This window comes from Chlorocebus sabaeus, chromosome 6 (assembly GCF_047675955.1).
Source record: "Chlorocebus sabaeus isolate Y175 chromosome 6, mChlSab1.0.hap1, whole genome shotgun sequence".
Lineage (NCBI taxonomy): Eukaryota > Metazoa > Chordata > Mammalia > Primates > Cercopithecidae > Chlorocebus > Chlorocebus sabaeus.
The window spans coordinates 5,997,961-6,021,711 of NC_132909.1; the positions used below are offsets into that span (position 1 = coordinate 5,997,961).

Sequence of the window (23,751 nt, forward strand, 5' to 3'; positions counted from 1 at the left end):
ACTCCTGACCTCAGGTGATTCTCCTGCCTGAAAGATTGGTACAATTTCTCTGTTAAATCATATGTTTCATCTTACATTCTGTTTAGATTTTCTATCTCTACTACTGTCAAAATTGGTAGAGTACACTTTCCTAGAAAATTTGTTTCATCTGTTTCCAATCCATATTCATTGAATTTTATAAATTACTTTATTTTATTTTATTTTTGAGACAAAGTCTCACTCCAATACCCAAGCTGGAGTGCAGTGGTGCGATCTTGGCTCACTGCAACCTCCACCTCCGGGGTACAAGCGATTCTCCTGCCTCAGCCTCCCAGGTAGCTGGGACTACAGGCATGTGCCACCATGCCCAGCTACATTTTATATTTTTAGTAGAGACTGGATTTCACTAAGTTGGCCAGGCTGGTCTTGAACTCCTGACCTTGTGATCTGCCTGCCTTGGCCTCCCAAAGTGCTGGGATTACGAGCCAGGCCTAAATTAGTTACTTTAAAAACTAATAAACTTTATTTTAGAACATTCATAGATTTATATCTTAAAAATTCAAAAAAAGTAGACAAGTTCCATATACCCTGACCCGTTTTCCCTGTTATTAACATCTTATACTAGTTTTATATGGGTTTTACAGTTTATAAACCATTGTTGATACACTACCATCAACTTATTCATAATTTATTCTGATTTCCTTAACTTTAACTCATGTTCTTTTCTGCAGGGAGCTGAAGGCCCATGGGATGTGACCAAGTTTATGGATTTTCATCTGGCAAACGTCTTGAAAACAGTGACTCCCTAGCTGGGGAACTCAGTTTAGGACTCTTAGCAAGTACAAATCAAAGACGATCTGTAATCAGTGGGTTAAGACAGTCATTCATGCGTAAGTTTTTACTGCACTTACATACAACTTTTCTTCACTTTCTGAGAAGGGCACAGCATTTTTAGCTTTCAATTTAACAAATACCATTTAATTAGGTTTAAAGTTCTCCTTTAAAGGGTAATGTGTGGTTTTACACGCCTAGCTTTTAATTACTCTGTAACTAATTCACGGGCCCTCTGTGATCGCTCTCCCTTCAGATGTTACTACTTTACTGAAATTGAATTTGGAAAGCTACCTCAGGGGTAGAAGAGAGATAATAACAGTGGTCATTATTAGAAAAGAGGTTTTTCAAATTCTTACATTTTACTTAAATCTTAGCAGAGAATCATATAGCCTGGGACGTAACATATGAAATTTTGCTGTGGGCTGCCCGCAGAGCCAGAGGGCAGCGGTGCAGGTCCTGGGAGGTGACCACATTGTACTTGCTTAGGCTTTGCCTGTGTCTGCACCGGTCCCTCCCTCCTTTGCCAGGGGGATGCTGCCAGCCTGGACGGACCTTGTAGGCTTGGTTGCCAGGAGCTTTTCTGCTGCTGAGCCTTCTCCTCCACCTACTGCCTGCTTGGCTGAGCAGTTTCGGCTTCTAATGCATTTTTTGTTATCTTTTGATAAACATACACCTGATTGTCTTGCCGATTTTGCATTACTGAGCAGGTTAAGAGTTCTCCTTCTAATGCTGCTTACTTAACACAGGGACTGATAGCTGTAAAGTATCCTCTGTCCTTTGTCCTACCTGTTGGAGGAGGAGTCTTAGGTAAGACTTCCGTTTCCTCTTTGTTATTTTGGCCCGATGATACTGGGGCTGAAGGAAGAGGAGGTGATAAGGCAAGTGACGTTTTCTCCTCCCTCCTCTTTTTAGGCTCTTCTGTGTGTAACTGAGCCAAGGCTGATCTAATTAAAGCCCATAACGTTAAAGATTTTACTGGGACCTGATGCCTTTGCACCTGATGTTGTTTAAGATTTCTCCCCACTTGCTCCCAGAGTTCTACATCTAGCGTTCCTTCCTCCAGGAACCATGGGCTTTGCACTCAGTTATTGACCACACTCGTTTTTAATTCTTTCAACAACTTAAATTCTAGCGGGGTGTGTTCATGAATAAACTGCTGTGGATTATTTGGATCAGGCCTTATGGAAATAGGAAAAGCACAAGGTCTTAAGGGCTCTCTAGCTATGACAGCAGAGCATAAAATTCTTTGTATTGGGGTCTCTTATTTCTGCCACCAAAGGAGGTGGTACAAATGTTTCTGCAATTGAAGGAGGCAGTATAGGCCAATTTTTATCCTCCTTCTCCTGTTTTTCTATTTTCAATTGGAGCTGTGGGTAGAACAACATATTCTTTCAGATTTTTAGATTCAGGCTGCTGTCCTACAGAATAAGAAGAAGATAATGGCAGAAGTACAGTACAAACTGAACTCCAAGTGGAAAAAAACTGGAGAATCAACTTTGAAACCTTTTTGATGAGCCTGTTTTAATCCTTCGCCTGCTCTGTCCCACTTTTCCACATCAAGAGTGCCTGCCTGTGGAAACCATGGGTTATGCGTAATAACCTTTTGTGGTTTCTGCAGGAGGTTAGTGTCTGCGAACTAACCTGAGCTCCAGACTGTCTCAACAGAACTTTAAGCAACTGCACATCATGTTTTTCTTCAGTAGACAAATTATTCCCCTTGTACCCTGATTCAGAAAACTTCCCGTTCCCAGTACTTCTTTAAAGCACTGTTCCCAGTACCTCTTTAGGACACTGACTTTATATCCACAGCTGGCAGACTCGTCCTGGGGTCTCCGTTCGCCTTGTCAATTTCAGTTCCTCTGCTCCAGCAGACCTTCTTCATTCACATCCCAGAAGTCTCAAGTTTGGATGCCACTGTCGCCATGCAGGGCGCCAGTTCGTGAGGCCACTTATAAAGCACCCAATTCTGTCCCTGTTCAGGTACCACTTGTAACCTGCATGTACTTAGGGGGACTGAACGAAGGGGACGAATGCAGGAATAAAAGACAGGAGAGTATATTTGCCTCTAGGGGACAAGGGCTCTGAGCTTTACACAGCCCTCCATATTTATTAGGTAAAAGAGATAGTGAGAAAGGGGGGATGACTGTTGGGTAATTGTCAGTTACCCCTTTGGTTCACAGCAGGCTTGCAATACTGCATCTTTGAATAATAGGCACTAGATTTCTCATTAGATAACTTCAAGGAGCCCGGTGACAGGGAGTGATGTCCCTCAGCAAACCTTTTGGTGGCAGGGAAGTTTGAGTTTGCCCACATCCTGCATTAATGATAAACACTTTGCTGTTTGATCATATAGCCTGCAGTGGAATTCTGAGTTGGTCACGTCCCATGGACCTTCAGCCCCCTGCAGTTTTCTCTGCCTGGATCCTGTCCAGGCCACCACATTACTTTTAGCCATTATGTGTCTTTAGGCTCCCCTTGGCTCTAACAGATTCTCATATTCTTCTTGTTTTTTATAATCTGGTCAGTTTTGAGGAGTACTGGTTAGGTAGCAGGGCTGTCGATGTGTTCTTGGGGGCAGCCACTCTATTGGCATTTGTCTGATGTTTCCCATGATTAGACAAAGGTTAGGGACATTGGGGAGAAAGACCAATGAGAAGTGCCATTTTTATCACATCCTATCAAAGGTGCGTACTATTAACATTACTTAATCCCCTGTGGATGTCGACCTTGATCACCTGTCTGAGGCTGTGTCTGTCAGGTTTCTTAGCTATGAAATTCCTCTCATTCTCTCCCTGCCATACTGTAGTGTTTAAAAGGCAGCAGCCCTGTGCAGCCTGCATTTGTGGAGTCGGGAGTTATGAGTATTCCACCTCCTTGGAGGTGGAGTGTCTACAAGAGTTATTTGGAATTCTTCTGCATAGGAGTTTGGTCTCTTCTCTCCCAATTATTTATTTAATCATTCATGTATATCAGAAAGTGCCCTTTAATGTTTCAAACCATCAATTATTGACATCACATTCTTCCTTTTACTCTTAGTGCATTAATAGATCCTTCTTGGTCTCTTCATGGTAGCCCATTTGCCTTCCCATAATCTAGAAGGGGTCTAGAAGCATATGTTCTCAGAGTCAGGAAAAAGATTTTGAGCAGAACTCAAGGAAGCAGAAGGTCCCGTGAGATGTACACTTTGCTGAGAGTCCCTCATGGCTCAGACCTCAGCATGTCCTGCACTCTCCACGTGAGCCCCTGTCTGCTTCCAGGGTCCATGGAAATAAAAAAGCCTCTTCTAAATACTACACCAATCTCTTTGGAGTGGCTCGCTAGACACTGTAGTTGTTTCTGGTAATTGAGAACTGAGACAAATTATTAGAAAAAAATATTTTTGTCTTTCCTAGCATGCACTGCCATTGTGGTAAAAGTAAACTAATAACTGTGGTTCTTCGGGGGAGGTGAGGTCGCAGAATCACAAACCTTTATCTCAGGGCCTGGCTGTCTCCCTCTCTGAGATATACTGGCTGTTATAACCTTCACACTGAGCCCACCGTCCTGGGAGCAGAAAGGAGTCTGGTGAGTATTTTCTGTTTTATTCTGAGAGACGCATCTGTGAAGGGAAGGAGGCCTTCAGGAATCTGGAGAAGGGCTTATGTCAGAAAATTCTTCATAAAAACTGGTCCAGCTGGGTGTGGTGGCTCACGCCTGTAATCCCAGCACTTTGGGAGGCCACAGCAGGCGGATCATGAGGTCAAGAGATAGAGACCATCCTGGCAAACATGGTGAAACCCCATCTCTATTAAAAATACAAAAATTAGCTGGGCATGGTGGCGCGTGCCTATAGTCCCAGCCACTCAGAAGGCTGAGGCAGGAGAATCACTTGAACCCAGGAGGTGGAGGTTGCCGTGAGTTGAGATCGCGCCACTGCACTCCAGCATAGGCAACAGAGTGAGACTCCATCTCAAAAAAAAAAAAAAAAAAAAAAAAAAAAAAAATTAAAACTGGTCTAGAGCTACATCCCAATGAGTTGTTGAATGTTGAAATAATTTCTGGAGCATTTGGTCCTCCCGTCTATACAAATCTCTGATGCCTATGACAGTAATTTAATGTAATCCACACTTGTGGTGATGGTTGATGTTTTATTGTATACTATTATCTGATACTTAAATCACACTGCAATTGAGTTGTGAAGTTTATCCAGCCTACAAAAATTACAAACATGATTTTCAGGATAATAGAGGTGTCAGTATAAGGCCTCTTTTCATGTCATGATGAATGAATATAACTATGTGACAATTATATCAAAAAACTGAATGTCTGAGAAGCAATGGCTACAATATAAATAACTTACTTTTTTTCTGAAAGGTGGGCATATTATATGCTTTATGGATTCAGTACTATCCACAGAAAATAACTGTGGTCTGCTGAGTATAGTGAAACTGTTATCCCTCTTGGTCTTAGTCAATATCTCTTTGTAGAAAAGTTAGCACTATGATGAGTTTCAGATGAAAAAAATCTGGAAATTGGCAGTTTGCAAGTTCAGATGTATCTTGTGATAGTTCTCTGTTAAAAAGAAAAGAAAAAACAACTGGTGGATGGGTGTGGTGGCTCATGCCTGCAATCCCAGCATTTTGGGAGACCAAAGTCGGAGGCTCCCTTGAGCCCAGGAGTTCTAAACCAGCCTGGCAACATAGTAACACTCTGTCTCTACTAAATAAATATTAGCCAGGTATGGTGGTGCAAGGCTGTGGTCCCTGCTACTTGGGAGTCTGGGAGGTTGAAGCAACAGTGAATTGTGTTTATGCCACCGTACTCCAATTTGGGCCATGGAGCAAGATCCCATCTCAAAAAATCTAGATGCCACTTTTAGTGTTTGTCTTTTCTTCAATTTTTTTTTTTTTTTTTTTAGATGGAGTCTCACTCTGTCGCTGAGGCTGGAGTACAGTGGCATGATCTCGACTCACTGCAACCTCTGTCTGCTGGGTTCAAGCGATTCTCCTGCCTCAGCCTCCTGAGTAGCTGGGATTACAGACACCCGCCAACACGCCTGGCTAATTTTCTTGTAATTTTAGTAGAGATGGGATTTTGCTATGTTAGTCAGGCTGGTCTTGAACTCCTGACCTCGTGATCTACCTGCCTCGGCCTCCCAAAGTACTGGGATTACAGGTGTGAGCCACTGCCCCCAGCCCAGTCAATTTCAGTAATTACATTATTCCTAAATTAAATGTGCCTTATTAATCCATTATATGATATGTAATCAGTAATAATTTAACCTCAGTCTTACAGTAGTTTCTCTCTTAACAAGTTTCAGAAACCCATTACTTAGCCTACCATATTATGGTATAAAGATCTCCATCATTTTAAAATGGCAAAAGACATCAGTAAAAATAAGTAGTCATGCACCACAGAATGATGTCTTGGTCAACTACTGACCACATATACGATGGTGGTACCATAAGATTACAATGGAGCTGAAAAATTCCTAATTCCTAGTGACGCTGTAGCCATGGTAACATCACAGCACACTTTATTCTTTAAAAATAAATTTAGTGTAGCCTAAGTGTACAGTGTTTTTTGTTTTTGAGACAGAGTCTTGCTCTGTTGCCCAGGCTGGAGTGCAATGTCGTGATCTCGGCTTACTGCAACCTCCACCTTCTGGATTCAAGCGATTCTCCCACCTCAGCCTCCTGAGTATCTGAGATAACAGGCATGTGCCACCATGCCAGGCTAACTTTTTTGTAATCTTAGTATTGACGACGTTTCACCATGTTGGTCAGGCCTGTCTCAAACTCCTTACCTTGTGATCTGTCCGCCTCGGCCTCCCAGTGTTGGGATTACAGGCGTGAGCCACCGTGCCCAGCTGTGTACAGTGTTTTTAAAGCCTACAGTAGTGTGGAGTATGTCCTAGGCCTCTACATTCACTCACCACTCCTCACTGTCTCACCTAGAGTAACTTCCAGTTCTGGAAGCTCCACTCATGGTAAGTGCCCTAAACAGGTGCACTTTGTTTCTATCTTTTATATGGCATTTAATGTGGGGTGATCTTGGCTCACCACAACCTCCACCTCCTGGGTTCAAGCAATTCTCCTGCCTCAGGTTCCCAAGTAGCTGGGATTACAAGCATGCACCACCACGCCTGGCTAATTTTGTACTTCTAGCAGAGACAGGGTTTCTCCAGGTTGATCACGCTGGTCTTGAACTCCCGACCTCAGGTGATGTGCCCACCTTAGCCTCCAAAAATGATGGGATTATAGGCATAAGCCACCACGCTTGGCCTGATATGGTATTCTTATGGTAACTTTTCTGTGTTTAGACACAGAAATGCCATCTTATTACAATTGGCTACAGTATTCAGTAGTGTAACCTGCTGTACAGGTTTATAGCACTGTGCCTGTCAGGAAAAGGGTTTGCTGCACACAGTAAGTATGATGACTGACACACAGTTTTGTTATTCTCTGCTCACCTCCATGCTGTCTAAATCAAACGATATTTAACCTGAAAAGGCAATGTCCTTCTTCCAGGAAACTGGATAGAAATACTCCTCAGCTAATAAAATCAGCCCTGTCATCCTAGTGATTCTTTCCCAGAGACCACAGTGAAAGGCCTGTAGGAAAAGCACATAATGAGAGTTCTAAGTTTAGGCTGAAAGTCATAAAGAGTAAAGTAGCCTTTCCAAAACGCCCAAGGGATTAAATATTTTAATAACCTGAATAAAAATCGCAATTTCCACTTGTCCTTGCATCATGAGGCTTGGTATCTTTCAGCTTGTAATTTTTCTGCAACATGCTATGTCATATATTAATACAGAAGTACTAGAGACTGAGTTATTTCTTCCGTAAATGCTCAAAGCTCTCGTGTTTGATAGTAACGGTCCTTGATGAACACCCTTTGCATCCACAATCCACAATCTATCTTTATGGTTTGCTTTTCTTTTTTGAGACAGAGTCCCACTCTGTTTCCCAGGCTGGAATGCAATGGCCCCAATCTTGGCTCACTGCAACTTCCACCTCCCAGGTTCAAGTTATTGTCCTGCCTCAGCCACCCCAGTGGCTAGGATTACAGGCTCATTCGACCATGCCCAGCTAATTTTTGTGTTTTTAGTAGAGATGGGATTTCACCATGTTGGCCAGGTTGGTCTTGAACTCCTGACCTCAAGTGATCCGCCCACCTTGGCCTCCCAAAGTGCTGGGATTACAGGCGTGAGCCACCGTGTCCGGCCTGTGGTTTCCTCAAAGATGTATGTGTGGACGTCCAGTGACTTGGTAGGGCTGGATAAAGCCTGTGTCACATACATTTATATGATTTCCCTCTAGTACAACACTCTGATGCTGATTAATATCAGAACTCATAATAAAGAGTTTGCCATACTCTGTAAGGACTCTCGTGAGTGAATCACCTGATGCTGTGGAAGGTGTGAATTGTGATTAAAGACCTTACCACGCATGTTGCATTTGTAAGGTTGCTCTCCAGCATGGAATCTGTGATGATTTGCAAGGTTTGATTTCTGAGTAAAGACCTTGCCACATTTTTTTTTTTTTTTTTTTTTTTTTGAGACAGTCTTACTGTCGCCCAGACTGGCGCACAGTGGCTTGATCTCTACTCACTGCAGCCTTTGCCTCCCAGGTTCAAGCGATTCTCCTGCCTCAGCTCCTGAGTAGCTGGGATTACAGGCGCAGGCCACCACGCCCAGCTAATTTTTGTATTTTTAATAGAGACGGGTTTTCGCCATGCTGGCCAGGCTGGTCTTGAGCTCCTGACCTCAGGTGATCCATCTACCTTGGTCTCCCAATGTGCTGGGATTACAGGTGTGAGCCACTGTGCCCAGTCCCACATCCATTACAACTGTAAGGTAGGTTTCTCTGCATTACAGATCATCTGATGAATATTAAGACTTGAAGGCACACTAAATGTTTTGCTACATACATTTGTAAGGTTTCTGTGCAATATAAATTCCTTGATGTTTTACAAGGTGTGAAATTTATTTTTTTTCATGTTTTATTTTAGGTTCAAGGAGTATGTGTACATGGGTCAACTGCATGTTGCAGGAGTTTGGTGTACAGTTAATTTTGTCACCAGGTAATCAGCATAATTATAATACTCAACAGGTAATTATTCAATCTTCATGCTTTTCCCAACCTCCACCCATAAGCCCCAGTGTCTACTGTTCCCCTGAGTCCATGTGTAATCAATGTTTAGCTCCCCCTTATAAGTGAGAACATGGGGTATTTTGTTTTCTGTTCCTGCATTAATTCACTTAGGATAAGAGCCTCAGCTCCATCCATACTGCTATAAAGGACAGAGTCTTGTTCTTTTTTATGGCTGCATAGTATTCCATGTTGTATATGTACTACATTTTATCTGGTCTACTGTTGATGGGCATTTACGTTTATTCCATGTCTTTGCTATTGTGAATAGTGCTGCAATGAACATACACGTGTTTGTCTTTACGGCAGAATGATTATATTCCTTTAGGTATACACCCAGTAACAGGATGCTGGGTTGAATGCTATGTGCTTTTAGGTCTTTGAGAAATCGCTGCACTGCTTTCCACAATGGCTGAATTAATTTACATTCCCACCAGCACTGTATAAGCATTTTCTTTTCTCTGCAGCCTCATTAGCATCTATGTTTTGATTTTTTAATAATGCCCATTCTGATAATACCCATTCAGACAGGTCTGAGATGGTATCTCATTGTGGCTTTGAGTACATTTCCTTAATGTATAGCAATATTAATCATTTTTTATATGCTTATTGCCACATGTATGTCTTCTTTTGAGAAACATCTATTCATGTGCTTTGCCCAGCTTTTAATGGGGTTGTTTTTTCATTGTTGATTTGAGTTCTTTATAAGAGATTCTGGATTAGATCTTTGTCAGATGCAATTTGTAAACATTTTCTCCCATTCTGTAGTCTGTTTACTCTGTTAATAGCTTCTTTCGCTGCGCAGAAGTTGTTTAATTAGGTCCCACTTGTCAATTTCTGTTTTTGTTACAATTGCTTTGGGGTCTTCATCATTAAGTCTTTTCCAGTGCTTAAGTCCAGAATGGCATTTCCTGGGTTTTCTTCTAGGGATTTAATAGTTTTTGGTTTTATATTTAAGTCTTTAATCTATCTTGAGTTGATTTTTGTATATCGTGAAGGACAGGGGTCCAGTTTCAATGTTCTGCATATGGCTAGCCAGTTATGCCAGCACCACTTATTGAATGAAGTTCTTATTTCATTGCTTGTTTGTCAGCTTTGTTGAGGATCACATGGTATATGCCTCTATTTCTGGGTTCTCTTACCTGTTCCATTGATCTATGTTTCTCTTTTTGTACCAGTACCATGCTGTTTTAGTTACTGTAGCCTTGTAGTATGGTTTGAAGTTGGGTAGTGTGATACCTCAAACTTTGCTCTTTTTGCTTAGGATTGCTTTTACTATTTAGGTTGGCTTTTGTGGTTCCAAATAAATTTTAGAATGTTTTCTTCTAATTCTGTGAAAAATGCCATTGGTAGTTTGACAGAAATAGTATTGACTCTGTAAATTGCTTTGGGCAGTATTTCAACAATATTGATTCTTCCTATCCATGAGCATGGGCTATTTTTCAATTTCTATTGTTTCTGATTTCTTTGAGCACTGCTTTGTAATTCTCATTGCAGAAATCTTTCATGTACCTGGTTGGCTGTATTCCTAGGTATTTTATACTTTTTACAAAAAGCTACAGCTACTGTGAATGGGAATCCATTATTGATTTGGCTCATAGTTGGACATTACTGAAGTATAGAAATGCAACTAATTTTTGTACATAGCTTTTGTATCCTGAAACTTTTTTGAAGTTGTTTATCAGATCTTAGGAGCCTTTGGGCAGAGACTACAGGTTTTCTATAGAATTATGTCTCCTGCAAGAGAAACTGACTTCCTCTCTTCCTATTTTTATATGCCTTTTATTTCTTTATCTTGCCTGATCACTAAGCTTAGGACTTCCAGTAGTACGTAGAATCGGAGTGGTGAGTAGTCATCCCTGTTGTGTTCCAGTTCTCAAGGACAATGCTTCCAGCTTTCCCTCATTCAGTATTGTTTTGGCTGTGGGTCCATCATAGATGGTTCTTATTGAAGTATGTTCCCTCAATGTGTAATTTGTGGAGGGTTTTTAACATGAAGGGATGTTGAATTTTATTAAAACCCTTTCTGCATCTAAAGAGATGATCATGGTCATGTGGTTTTTGTTTTTAGTTCTGTGTATGTGATGAATCACATTTATTGATTTGTGTATACTGAACCAACCTTGCAGCCCAACACTAAAGCATGCTTGATCATGTTGGTTTAGCTTTTTGATGTGCAGATGGATCTGGTTTACTAGTATTTTGTTGAGGATTTTTTCACCTATATTAATCAGGAATACCGGCCTGAAGTTTTCTTTTTTCATTGTGTCTGTCAGGTTTTGGTATTAGAATGATGCTGGCCTCATAGAATCAGATAGGGAGGAGTTCCTCTGCATCCACATTTTTGAACAGTTTCAGTAAGACTGGTAACAGCTTTTCTTTATACATCCCGTAGGATTCAGCTATAAATCTGTCTGGTCCAGAGCTTTTTTGTTTGACAGGTTTTTAATTACTGATTCAATTTTGGAACTCATTATTTGTCTGTTCAGGGTTGCAATTTCTTCTTGGTTCAATCTTTGGGGGTTATATCTTTCCAGGAATTTATTAATTTCTTCTAGGTTTTCTAGTTTGTGTGCATACAGGTGTTTATAGTAATCTTTGAGGGTTTCTTGTATTTTTGTGGGGTTAGTGGTAATGTCCCCTTTGTCATTTCTGATTGTTTTTTTAGATCTCCTTTTGCAAGGTGTGAAATTTTGTTGAAGACTTTTCCACACATTCATTACAATGGGCAAGTCTCTGCAGTATAAATTATCTAATGAATTATTAGAGAAACGTGTTTGAAGACCTTGTCATAATCTTTGCATTTGCAAAATGTCTTTGCGGTATGGAATAAAACATGAGTAGTAAGGCTTGAGTGCACAGTAAATTCTTTTTTTTTTTTTTTTTTTTTTTTTTTTGAGACGGAGTCTCGCTCTGTCACCCAGGCTGGAGTGCAGTGGCCAGATCTCAGCTCACTGCAAGCTCCGCCTCCTGGGTTTACACCATTCTCCTGCCTTGGCCTCCTGAGTAGCTGGGACTACAGGCGCCCACCACCTCGCCCGGCTGGTTTTTTTTTTTTTAATTTTTTAGTAGAGATGGGGTTTCACAGTGTTAGCCAGGATGGTCTCAATCTCCTGACCTTGAGATCCACCTGTCTCGGCCTCCCAAAGTGCTGGGATTACAGGCTTGAGCCACCATGCCTGGCCCACACTAAATTCTTTGACACATTTGTTACATTTCTAGTTTCTATCCCATATGAATAGTCCAATGTTGTGCTAGGTATGAAATGCGACTAAAGGCCTTGCCACACTCACTACATTTGTAAGGTTTCTCTCCAGTATGAATTTTCCGATGTCGTGCAAGGTGTGCAATTCGATTGAAGACCTTGCCACATTCATTACATTTGTAAGGTCTTTCTCCAGTATGGATTCTCTGATGATTGGTTAGGGATAACTTGTGTCTGAATGCCTTGCCACATTCATTACATTTGTAAGGTTTCTCTCCAGTGTGGATTACAAGATGGGCTGAAAGGCCTGAATACTCACTAAATGCTTTACCACATTCATTACATTTGTAAGGCTTCTCTCCAGTATGAATTCTTCGATGTCGTGCAAGATTTGAAAGTTGATTAAATACTTTTCCACATTCATTACATTTGTAAGGTTTCTCTCCTGTATGAATTCTCCAATGTTGTGCTAAGTGTGAATTTTGAATAAAGACCTTACCACATTCATTACATTTGTAAGGTTTCTCTCCAGTATGAATTTTCTGATGTCGTACAAGGAGCGCAATTCTATAGAAGGCCTTGCCACATTCATCACATTTGTAAGGCTTCTCTCCAGTATAAATTCTCCAATGATTTGCTAGAGATGACTTGTGACTGAAGCCCTTACCACATTCATTACATTTGTAAGGTTTCTCTTCAGCATGAATTCTTTGATGTCGTGCAAGGTAAGAATTATTGCTGAAGACTTTACCACATTCATTACATTCAAATGGCTTCTCTCTGGTATGAATTCTTTGATGTCGTGCAAAGTTTGAATTGTAACTAAAAACCTTGCCACAGTCATTACATTTGTAAGGCTTCTCTCCAGTATGAATTCTCCAATGTTCTGCAAGGTGTGAATTGCGACTAAAGACCTTGCCACATTCATTACATTTGTAAGGTTTCTCTGCAGTATGGATTACTTGATGTTTGGTAAGGCTGGAAGACACTCTAAAGACTTTGCTATGCTCATTACATTCATAAGGTTTTTCCCCAATGTGTTCTTTCTGTTCTTGTGGGAGAAATGAAGAATCATCAAAATCATTCCTATTAAAAATGGGGGTTTTGACACTGGAAGAAATTTCTTGAAGAGAGGAAACAGAGGAACTGTGGTTGATAAAGTTTTCAACTTGATTACATCCATTTATTACCCTTTCATCTGGAAATAGCTCCAGTTCAGACAGATGTAAGTGAAAGGATACTCCAAGTTGTTTTTTAGTTGGTTTGTCTTTTGCATTGCTTCCCAAGGCGTAGCTGCTCCCTAGGAAAGCAAGAAAAGAGTAAAATTCAGACCCCATAATTCTGGCATGTTTAGAGTCTGATGGAAAAACTAGAATCTGCCTCATCTGACTCAGACATTGGAAGAAATATCAGCACACTCTGTACATCACGTTGGCAGTGCTGAAAACAGAAAAGGGTAAGGTGACGCACTGGAGTGCTGGGAAATCTGTAGGAGTCAGAGGATTATGGGTGAGTTTGAGAGGGATTATGAGCAGAGAGATAGAACAGGAATTGAAACCTTCTGAGAAAAAGAAGGGACAAGTCTCTTAGGGAAAATAAAACACTTAAGAGAAGTGGTATACAGAATAACAGTACATGCACAAAACTAGGAAAAGCACATCCCCGGAAAAGGAGTGAGTGTTCCCACACCCTTTACAACAGGCTAATTAGAAAAGATCTCCCTCTAACCAAGTCTTATACAAAACAACTGAGAGAAGCAGTTATTTTACCAAACCTAATCCAAAAATTACAAGGCCTACAAAAGGAAAGAGAATTATCGCTAGAAAATAAATAAAGCCAAACCTAGAAAAAGACAGGCAGCTCTCTAAATTACTAGACAAATATTTATTTAGCTGCTTCAGCCTCCCAAAGTGCTAGGATTACCGGCATGAGCCACCGCACTCAGCCTCAGCAAGTTTTTTCTGTGTTCTTTAGAGACAAGGTCTCATTATATTGCCTAGACTTCTTGGCTCAAGTGATCCTCCTGCCTTGGCCTCCCAAAATGATGGGATTACAGGCACAAGGCACTGCACCTGGCCTTTGACAAATATTTAAAGCAACTGCTTTAAGATTCTTACTAAGCTAAAAGTTATCAGAGAGAGAGAAACAACTAAATGAAATCAGAAAAATAATACATGAGAAGGAAGATATTAAACAAAGGAGGAAACAAAAACATTCTGGAGCTGAAACACAATAAAGTAAAAATTCATTAGGTGCTCAACAACAGATGGATAGAGCACAGAAAAGAATGAGCAAACTTAAAGATCGGTTATTCAAAAGTATCAGCTCCACCAGGCATAGTGGCTCATGCTTGTAATCCCAGCACTTTGGGAGGCCAAGGCAGGTAGATCATGAGGTCAGGAGTTCGAGACCAGGCTGATCAATATGGTGAAACCCCGTCTCTACTAAAAATACAAAAAGTAGACGGGTATGGGGGCACGCACCTGTAATCCCAGCTACTAAGGAGGCTGTGGCAGGAGAATTGCTTGAATCCAGGAGGCAGAGGTTGCAGTTAGGCAAGATCGTGCCATTGCACTCCAGCCTGGGCTACAGAGTGAGAGTCTGTCCCCCCCCCAAAAATATATATATATACACACACACACACATATATATACACACACACACATATATATATACACACACACACACATATATATAATCAGCTCCAAAGACCAAAAACAAAAAACAATGAAGAAAAGCAAATAAATGCTAACAGGTTTTTTGGATGCTCTCAAGCACAACAATATACAAATTATTAGAGGTTCATAAGGAGAAGACAGAGGATCAGAAATTGCAATTGAAGAAATAATGTCCAAATAATTGTCCAAATCCCAATTCTGAAGAAAGACCTGAATATACAATTCAAAAACCTTGACCATTCAAATTAAAATTAACCCAAGGACGTTCACGCAGAGATAAATTGTAAACAAATTATCAAACATCAAAGACAGAGGAAGAATTTTGACAGCAGCAACAAAAAAGATATTTGCCATTTAGAGGAAAATGTGTAAGACTATGTACTTTTTTTCAGCAGAAACTTTGCATGCCAGAAGACAGTGAGATAACATACTGAAAGTGCTTAAAATCAACCAAGAATACTATATGGAGCAAAAATAAGCTGCAAAAATAAAGGAGAAATTTAGACTTTCCTCGATAAAGAAGAGTTAAGGAAGTTCATTAGTACCCTAGACCTGCCCAACAAGAAATGCTACAGAAAGACCTTCAAAATGAAATAAAAGGATTCCAGACAGTACCGGTAAACCAAATGAGATGATAAAATTCTCTATTAAAAGTAAAAAATGACCCAGGCGTGGTGGCTCACACCTGAAATCCTAGCAGTCTGGGAGGCCGAGGCAGGCAGATTGCTTGAGGTCAGCAGTTTGAGACCAGACTGCCTAACATGGTGAAACCCCATCCCTACTGAAAATACAAAAATTAGCCAAGCATAATGGCGCACGCCTGTAATCCCAGCTACTTGGGAGGCTGAGGCAGGAGAATCACTGGAACCCAGGAGGCGGAGGTCGCAGTGAGCCGAGATCACACTGCTGCACTCCAGCATGGGCAACAGAGTGATAATCCATACCCTCATGCAAAAAAAAAAAAAAAAGCAAGAACAGAGAAGTCAGAAACAAACCCTCAAATACTTGGTCGAATGATGTTCAATCAAAATGCCAAGACCATGTAATAAGGAAAGGACAGTCATTTCATCATAAATAGTGCTGAAGAAAAAGGATGCCCACATGCAAAGGAATGAGGCTGAACCCTTACTTTACACCCAGTGCAAAAATTAACTTAAAGTCTATTCATGACCTAAAATGATAAAACTCCTAGAAAAAAACCATAGGTAAAAAGCTTCATGAGATTGGATTCAACATTTCCCCAGATATAACACTGACAGTACGGGAAAGAAGGTAAAAATACACACGATGCACCATGACAAATTTGACAACTATTGTGGATGGAAGAAAACAATTACCAAAATGTAAAGAAAACCTACCATATGTGAGAAAATATTTGCATAATATATCTGTAATAAAAACTTAATATCTAAAATATATATAGGCTGGATGTGGTAGCTCATGCCTGTAATCCCAGCACTTTGAGAGGCGGCTGCAGGTGGATCACCTGAAGTCAGGAGTTCAAGACCAGCCTGGCCAACATAGTGAAACCCCAACTGTATTAAACATACAAAAATTTAGCCGGGCACGGTGGTGTGCATCTGTAATCCCAACTACTTGGGAGGCTGAGGTGGGAGAATTGCTTGAACCTGGGAGGCACAGGTACCAGTGAGCCGAGATCACGCCACTGCATCCAGCCTCGGTGACAGAGCAAGACTCCATCTTAAATAAATAAATAAATAAATAAATAAAATAATAAAATAAAAATATATAAATAACTCTTATAAAGCAAAACAAATAATCCAATTAAGAAATGTAGAAAGAAATACACATTTTTCCAAAGGTGATATATGACCATATGAGAAAATGCAAAATATCACAAATCATTAGAGAAATGCAAATAGAAAACATAGGATATTTTTCCTCACACACATACAGAATATCACCTCATACCCATATAGAATATTTATTGTCAAGAAAGGAAAAAAAGAATGAAACACCAGAAAATCACAAGTGTTGTCGAAAATACGGCGAAATAGGAGAATTCTGTGCTCCTGTTAGTGGAAATGTGAAATGGTGCGGTCACTTTGGAAATAAGTATGACATTTTCTGAAAGAATCTAAAATCAAATAATTAGTATACGCAACAACTCCACATCTGGGTATACAGATTAAAAACTAAAAAGTCAGGCACAATGGTTCGTGCCTGTAATGTTACTACTTTCGGAGGCCGAGACAGGTGGATCACCTGAGGTGGGGAGTTTGAGACCAGCCTAGCCAACATGGTGAAACCCTATCTCTACTAATAATACAAAAATTAGCTGGGTGTGGTGGTGCACACCCGTAATCCCAGCCGCTCAGGAGGCTGAGGCAAGAGAATTGCTTGAACCTAGGAGGTGGAGGTTGCAGTGAGCCGAGATTGTGCCATTGCACTCCAGCCTGGGCAACAAGAGCGAAACTCCATCTCAAACAAACAAACAAACACACACACACATAAATGAAAAATAAAATAAAAATAAAGACAGCATCTTGAAGAGATACTTAAAAATCCATGTTCAAGGCCAGGCACGATGGCTCATGCCTATAATCCCAGCACTTTGGGAGGCCGAGGTAGATGGATCATGAGGTCAGGAGTTTGAGACTAGCCTGGCCAATATGGTGAAACCCTGTCTCTACAAAAAATACAAAAATTAGCTGGGCATGGTGGTGGGCACCTGTAGTCCCAGCTGTTTGGGAGGCTGAGGCAGGAGAATCACTTGAACCCTGGGGGCAGAGGTTGCAGTGAGCCAAGATCATACCACTGCACTCCAGCCTGGGCGAGACAGCGAGACTCCGTCTCAAAAAACAACAACGACAACAACAAAAACCCATGTTCATAGCAGCATTATTAAAAATAATAAAGAGGTAGGCGCAATGCAGGTGTCCACCAATGGATGAATAAACTGTGGTACAGACAAATAGAAAAACATTATTCAGTCCTGAAAGAGTATACAAATTTCTTGATGTGCTACAAAATAGATGAACCTGAAAGATACTACACTAAGTGAGATAAGCCAGTCATAAAAAGACATATACTGTATGATTCCATTTGAGTATCTAAAATACTGAAATTCATACAAACAGAACAGAAAGGGAGAGGGGAGAGAGTGAAATTGTAGGAGGAATGAGTTCAATATTACTGGTAATCAATTAAATCTAAATTCAAAAAAAAAAAAATAAGACTAGGCATCGTGGCTCACGCCCATAATGAGTACTTACGGAGGCTGAGAAAGGAGGATTGCTTGAGCCCAGGTGTTCAAAATCAACAGAGGCAACATAGCAAGACCCCTGTATCTGAAAAACAAAAATAAGCTGGGCACGATAGCTCATGCCTGTAATCCCAGCACTTTGGGAGGCTGAGGCGGGCGGATCACTTAAGGTCAGGAGTTCGAGACCAGTCTGGACAACATGGTGAAACCCCGTCTCTACTAAAAATACAAACAAAAATTAGCTGGGTCTGGTGGCAGGTGCCTATAATCACAGATACCTGGAAGGCTGAGGCAGCAGAATCCCTTGAAGCTGGGAGGCGGACGTTGCAGTGAGCTGAGATAGTGACACTGCACTCCAGCTTGGGAAACAGAGCAAAATTCCATCTCAAAGGAAGGAAGGAAGGAAGGGAGGGGGGAAGGGAGGGGGAAGGGAGGGGGGAAGGGAGTGGGGAAGGAGGGGGGAAGGGAGGGGGGAAGGGAAGGGAAGGGAAGGGAAGGGAAGGGGGGAAGGGGGAAGGGAGGAAGGGAGGAAGGGAAGGAAGGGAGGGAGGAAGGAAGGGAGGAAGGAAGGGAGGAAGGAAGGAAGGGAAGGAAGGAAGGAAGGAAAGGAAAGGAAGGGAAGGAAGGGAGGAAGGAAGGAAGGAAGGAAAGGAAAGGAAAGGAAGGGAAGGAAGGAAGGAAGGAAGGGAAGGAAGGAAGGAAGGAAGGGAAGGAAGGAAGGAAAGGAAAGGAAAGGAAGGGAAGGAAGGAAGGAAGGGAAGGAAGGAAAGAAGGAAGGAAGGAAGGAAGGAAGGGAGGGAGGGAAGGAAGGGAGGAAGGGAGGAAGGGAGGAATGAAGGAAGGGAAGGAAGGAAGGAAGGAAGGTAGGAAGGAAGGAAGGAAGGGAAGGAAGGAAGGAAGGAAGGGAGGGAGGGAGGGAAGGAAGGAAGGAAGGAAGGGAAGGAAGGAAGGAAGGAAGGGAGGGAGGGAGGGAAGGAAGGAAGGAAGGAAGGGAGGGAAGGAAGGAAGGAAGGAAGGAAGGAAGGAAGGAAAGGAAGGAAAGGAAGGAAGGAAGGAAGGAAGGAAGGAAGGAAGGAAGGAAGGAAGGAAGGGAGGGAGGGAAGGGAGGGAGGGAGGGAGGGAGGGAGGGAGGGAAGGAAGGAAGGAAGGAAGGAAGGAAGGAAAGGAAAGGAAGGGAAGGAAGGAAGGGAAGGAAGGGAAGGAAGGGAAGGAAGGAAGGAAGGGAAGGAAGGAAGGGAAGGAAGGAAGGGAAGGAAGGAAGGGAAGGAAGGGAAGGAAGGGAAGGAAGGGAAGGAAGGAAGGAAGGAAGGAAGGAAGGAAGGGAAGGAAGGAAGGAAGGAAAGGAAGGAAGGAAGGAAGGAAGGAAGGGAAGGAAGGAAGGAAGGGAAGGGAGGAAGGAAGGAAGGAAGGAAGGAAGGAAAGGAAGGAAGGAAGGAAGGAAGGAAGGAAGGAAAGGAAGGAAGGAAGGAAGGAAGGAAGGGAGGGAGGGAAGGAAGGAAGGAAGGAAGGAAAGAAAGAAAGGAAGGAAAGGAAGGAAGGAAGGAAGGAAGGAAGGAAGGAAAGGAAAGGAAGGAAGGAAGGAAGGAAGGAAGGAAGGAAGGAAGGAAGGAAAGGAAAGGAAGGAAGGAAGGGAAGGAAGGAAGGAAGGAAGGAAGGAAGGAAGGAAGGAAGGAAGGAAGGAAAGGAAGGAAGGGAAGGAAGGAAGGAAGGGAGGAAGGGAAGGAAGGGTCTCCAGTCAAATAAACAAAAAATATATATATTGATTTATTTGAAACCGAGTCTTGCTCCATCTCTCAGGTTCTGTTTCACAACAGAGTGAAACTCCGTCTCAAAAAAAAAAACAAACACAAAAATAAAAACAAAAAAACAAAATTAGACAAAAGAAAACAAAACAAAAAGCCCAAACAACAGCATGGCTTCCACCCTGCCCATCTGAGCTCTTACCTGTGTTCACACCTTTGATGTGCTCCTTCCCATCTGAATTTTTTGCTATTTTCACTTCACTCTCACCAGACCAGGGCTCCCTCCTTTGCTCCAACATGGAGTTAATATTTGGGTCAGGAAGAGAGATTCCTGTTTGTAAAAAAAGAATCAAAATGTGCTGTGGCATCTCCAAAATCCAAGCCCTATGTGTAGGAAGGAGAAAGGATATCACAAATGAATCAAGAATAACGTTTCACAAATTAATCCACAGACTGCCTCCTTCTGAATGCTTAGGGAATGTAATAACAAGCAGACATCGAGCCCCTTTCCAGTAACTACTGAGTATAAAGCACAGGAGTAGAGGCCAGGTGCAGTGGCTCACACCTGTAATCGCAGCACTTTCGGAGGCTGAAGCGGGCGGATCACCTGAAGCTGGGAGTTCGAGACCAGCCTGACCAACACAGAGAAACTCCGTCTCTACTAAAAATACAAAAACAAAAACAAAAAATAGCCAAGTGTGGTGGCGCATGCCTGTAATCCCAGCTACTCGGGCAGCTGAGGCAGGAGAATCACTTGAACCCAGGAGGCGGAGGTTGCAGTGACCTGAGATCGCGCCATTGCACTCCAGCCTCCAAGAGTGGAACACTCCGTCTCAAAAAAACAAAACATAAAAAAAAGCACAGGAGTAGAAAACAGGGAAGTAGGTATCTGAAGTTTGCCATAAGGTTTTATGCAGCTGGGTGCTCATGCCTGTAATCCCAGCACTTTGGGAGGCTGAGGCAGGTGGATTGCTTGAGCCCAGGAGTTTGAGACCAGCCTGGCCAACATTGTAAAAATGAAAAATACAAAAATTAGCCGGGTGTGGTGGCAGGCGCCTGTAATCCTAGTTACTAGGGAGGCTAAGGCGAATTGCTTAAGCCTGGGAGGTGGAGGCTGCAGTGAGCCAAGATCATATCAATGCCCTCCAGCCTGGGTGACAGCAAGACTCAATCTCAAAAACAAACAAAAAAGGTTTTATGCGTAGTTCAGCCCTGGTACATCACCCAATGATATATAATGAAGGGGACAGAACATCTGAAGAAAATTGACATTTCAACTCCAGAAAACACTATGGAGCTTTTCATTTCTGAGTCAACAAGATTTTTAGATTTTTTTTTTCTTTTTTTTTTTTTTTTGAGACGGAGTTTCACTCTTGTTGCCCAGGCTGGAGTGCAATGGTGCGATCTCAGCTCACCACAACCTCCAACTCCCAGGTTCAACCAATTCTCCTGCCTCAGCCTCCCGAGTAACTGGGATTACAGGCATGTGCCACAAAGCCCAGCTAATTTTGTATTTTTAGAAGACACAGGATTTCTCCATGTTGGTCAGGCTGGTCTTGAACTCCCAACCTCAGGTGATCTGCTCGACTTGGCCTCGCAAAGTGCTGGGATTACAGGTGTGAGCCACTGTGCCCAGCTGTGTGTGTAATTTTTAAGAGAGACTGGGACTTGCTCTGTTGCCCAGGCTAGTCTTGAACATTTAGCCTCAAGAGATCCTCCCATCTCAGCCTCCCAAAGTGCTAGGATTGGAATGAGACCACCACTTTTCCTGTTGTCCTTCCCAGCTTCTCTGCCACCTCCCCTTTTCCCTAGTTTATAAGACAGGAGAAAAGGGAGAAAGCAAGGATCACTCTTGTTGCCCAGGCTGGAGTGCAATGGCTTGATCTCAGCTCACCGCAACCTCCACCTCCCAGGTTCAAGCAATTCTCCTGCCTCAGCCGCCCAAGTAGCTGGGATTACAGGCACACACCACCATGCCCAGCTAATTTTGCCTTTTTAGTAGAGATGGGGTTTCTCCATGTTGGTCAGGCTTGTCTTGAACTCCTGACCTCAGGTGATCCTCCTGCCTTGGCCTCCCAAAGTGCTGGGATTACAGGTGTGAGCCATTGGTCCCAGCCCGAGTCAATAAGGTTTTTTTTTGTTTTTTGTTTGTTTGTTTGTTTTTTGGGGGGAGGACAGAGTTTCGCTCTTGTTGCCCAGGCTGGCTATGACGTGATCTTGGCTCACCGCAACCTCTGCCTCCCAGGTTCAAGTGATTCTCCTGCTTAATGTCAGTCAAATAATGCAGGTGCTCCCAGGAGGCACACAAGGGAAAATGCTGAAATAACCAAGGGCAGATCCCAGCTTCTGCAGGGGCACAATCCTCACCCAGGGATACCAGGTTCCTGTAGTTCTCCAACATCACGTCCTTGTATAAAGCCCTCTGTGCAGGGTCCAGGCATTTCCACTCCGCCTGAGAAAATTCTATGGCCACATCCCTGAATGTCAAATGTCCCTAAAATGAAAAACATATTTCACCAACAGGATATGTAAAGGGTATTTATCTTCACTCAAAATGAGAAGGGAGTTATAAAGATTAACTCAATTGAAGAGAATGTTCTGACAAATCTAATTAAGGTATTTGTGATGTAGTTATGTGTCTGTAAATGTTTTTTTTTTTCTTTTTGAGACAGAGTCTTGCTCTGTCGCCCAGGCTGGAGTGCAGTGGTGTGATCTCGGCTCACTGCAACCTCCACTTCCTGGGTTCAATCAACTCTTGTGCCTCAGTCTCCCAAGTAGCTGGGACTACAGGTGCACACGATCACACCAGCTAATTTTTGTATTTTCAGAGGAGACAGAATTTCACCATGTTGGCCAGGCTGGTCTTGAACCCCTGATCTCAAGTGGTCCAAACATCTCGGCCTCCCTAAGTGCTGGGATTACAGGTGTGAACCACCATCCCGGCCTGTGAGTTGTGTTTTATTATACTTTTCCAAAATAAGTTATATTGTAAAAATCAATATAGATTTTTCATTTTGTGGACATATAAGAAATACAAATAAAAAATTAACCCATGGTAATCTCTATAGAAGGATTAGATATTATTTTTTACACTCCAAGTGATATTCAGTATCTACCTGATCTGAATACCTACCAATAACACCACCACTACTATACAAGTGGTGTCTTCGGAGAGGACGATAAAAAAAAAAAAGAATTATAAGCATGGTGGCTCATGCTTGTAATCCCAGTACTTTGGGAGGCCATGGCAGCAGATCACCTGAGGTCAGGAGGTCGAGACCATCCTGGCCAACGTGGTAAAACCCCGTCTCTACTAAAAATACAAAAATCAGCTGGGTGTACTGGTGGGTGCCTGTAACCCCAGTTACTCAGGAGGCTGAGGCAAGAGAATTGCTTGAACCCAGGAGGCGGAAGTTGCAATGAGCCAACATCAACGCCACTTGCACTCCAGCCTAGGCTACAGAGTGAGACTCTGTCTCAAAAAAAAAAAAAAAAAAAAAAAAAAAAGTAGTATAAAACTGTGATGATAACAATAGCAATGACTGAAGCTTTTGAACACTTCCCATGAGACAGGCACTACTCTAAATGCTTTACATGTACTAACTGCTATAACAACTAAAGCCCAGGAAAGAAACACCTGTCCCTGTCTTACTGAGAAGACGACTGTGTCACAGATACTCTAAGAAACTCGCCCCAGGTGTAAGGACTAAAAACAGCAGAGTAAGCACTGCATCCTAGGTGTCCGGGCATTAGAACCAAACCAAAGGAATCGAACAATGAACAGATCAGCATCAAAAGTAAATTGACAATTACCTAAGAAAAAAGTTAAAACAAGTTTAGGGATAAAATCATGGACCTTCATAAAAGGTCATTATATATGAGTACACACATGTATCCCATAATATGCTACTATTCACAGCTATCAACTCATTAACATGATGATGTAGGATAATTT

General features: G+C 42.1%; 1 protein-coding gene across 5 annotated transcripts in view; it reads right to left on the reverse strand.

The window, feature by feature from the left end:
• Window positions 1–8,747: 8,747 nt before the first annotated feature.
• The window catches only part of ZNF480 (zinc finger protein 480), a 28,169-nt gene continuing 13,165 nt past the window's right edge, over window positions 8,748–23,751 (reverse strand). For 4 of the 5 annotated variants that reach the window (XM_037991406.2, XM_073016077.1, XM_037991407.2 and 1 more), the window contains 3 exons: window positions 22,164–22,290; window positions 19,999–20,127; window positions 8,748–13,450 (listed from right to left, as the gene is read on the reverse strand). In XM_037991406.2, coding sequence (XP_037847334.1) covers window positions 12,171–13,450; window positions 19,999–20,127; window positions 22,164–22,290 — 1,536 coding nt within the window. In that variant the 3' untranslated portion in view covers window positions 8,748–12,170. The remainder of the gene's footprint in view (window positions 13,451–19,998; window positions 20,128–22,163; window positions 22,291–23,751) is intronic. The other variant, XM_037991410.2, reaches the window with a different exon arrangement.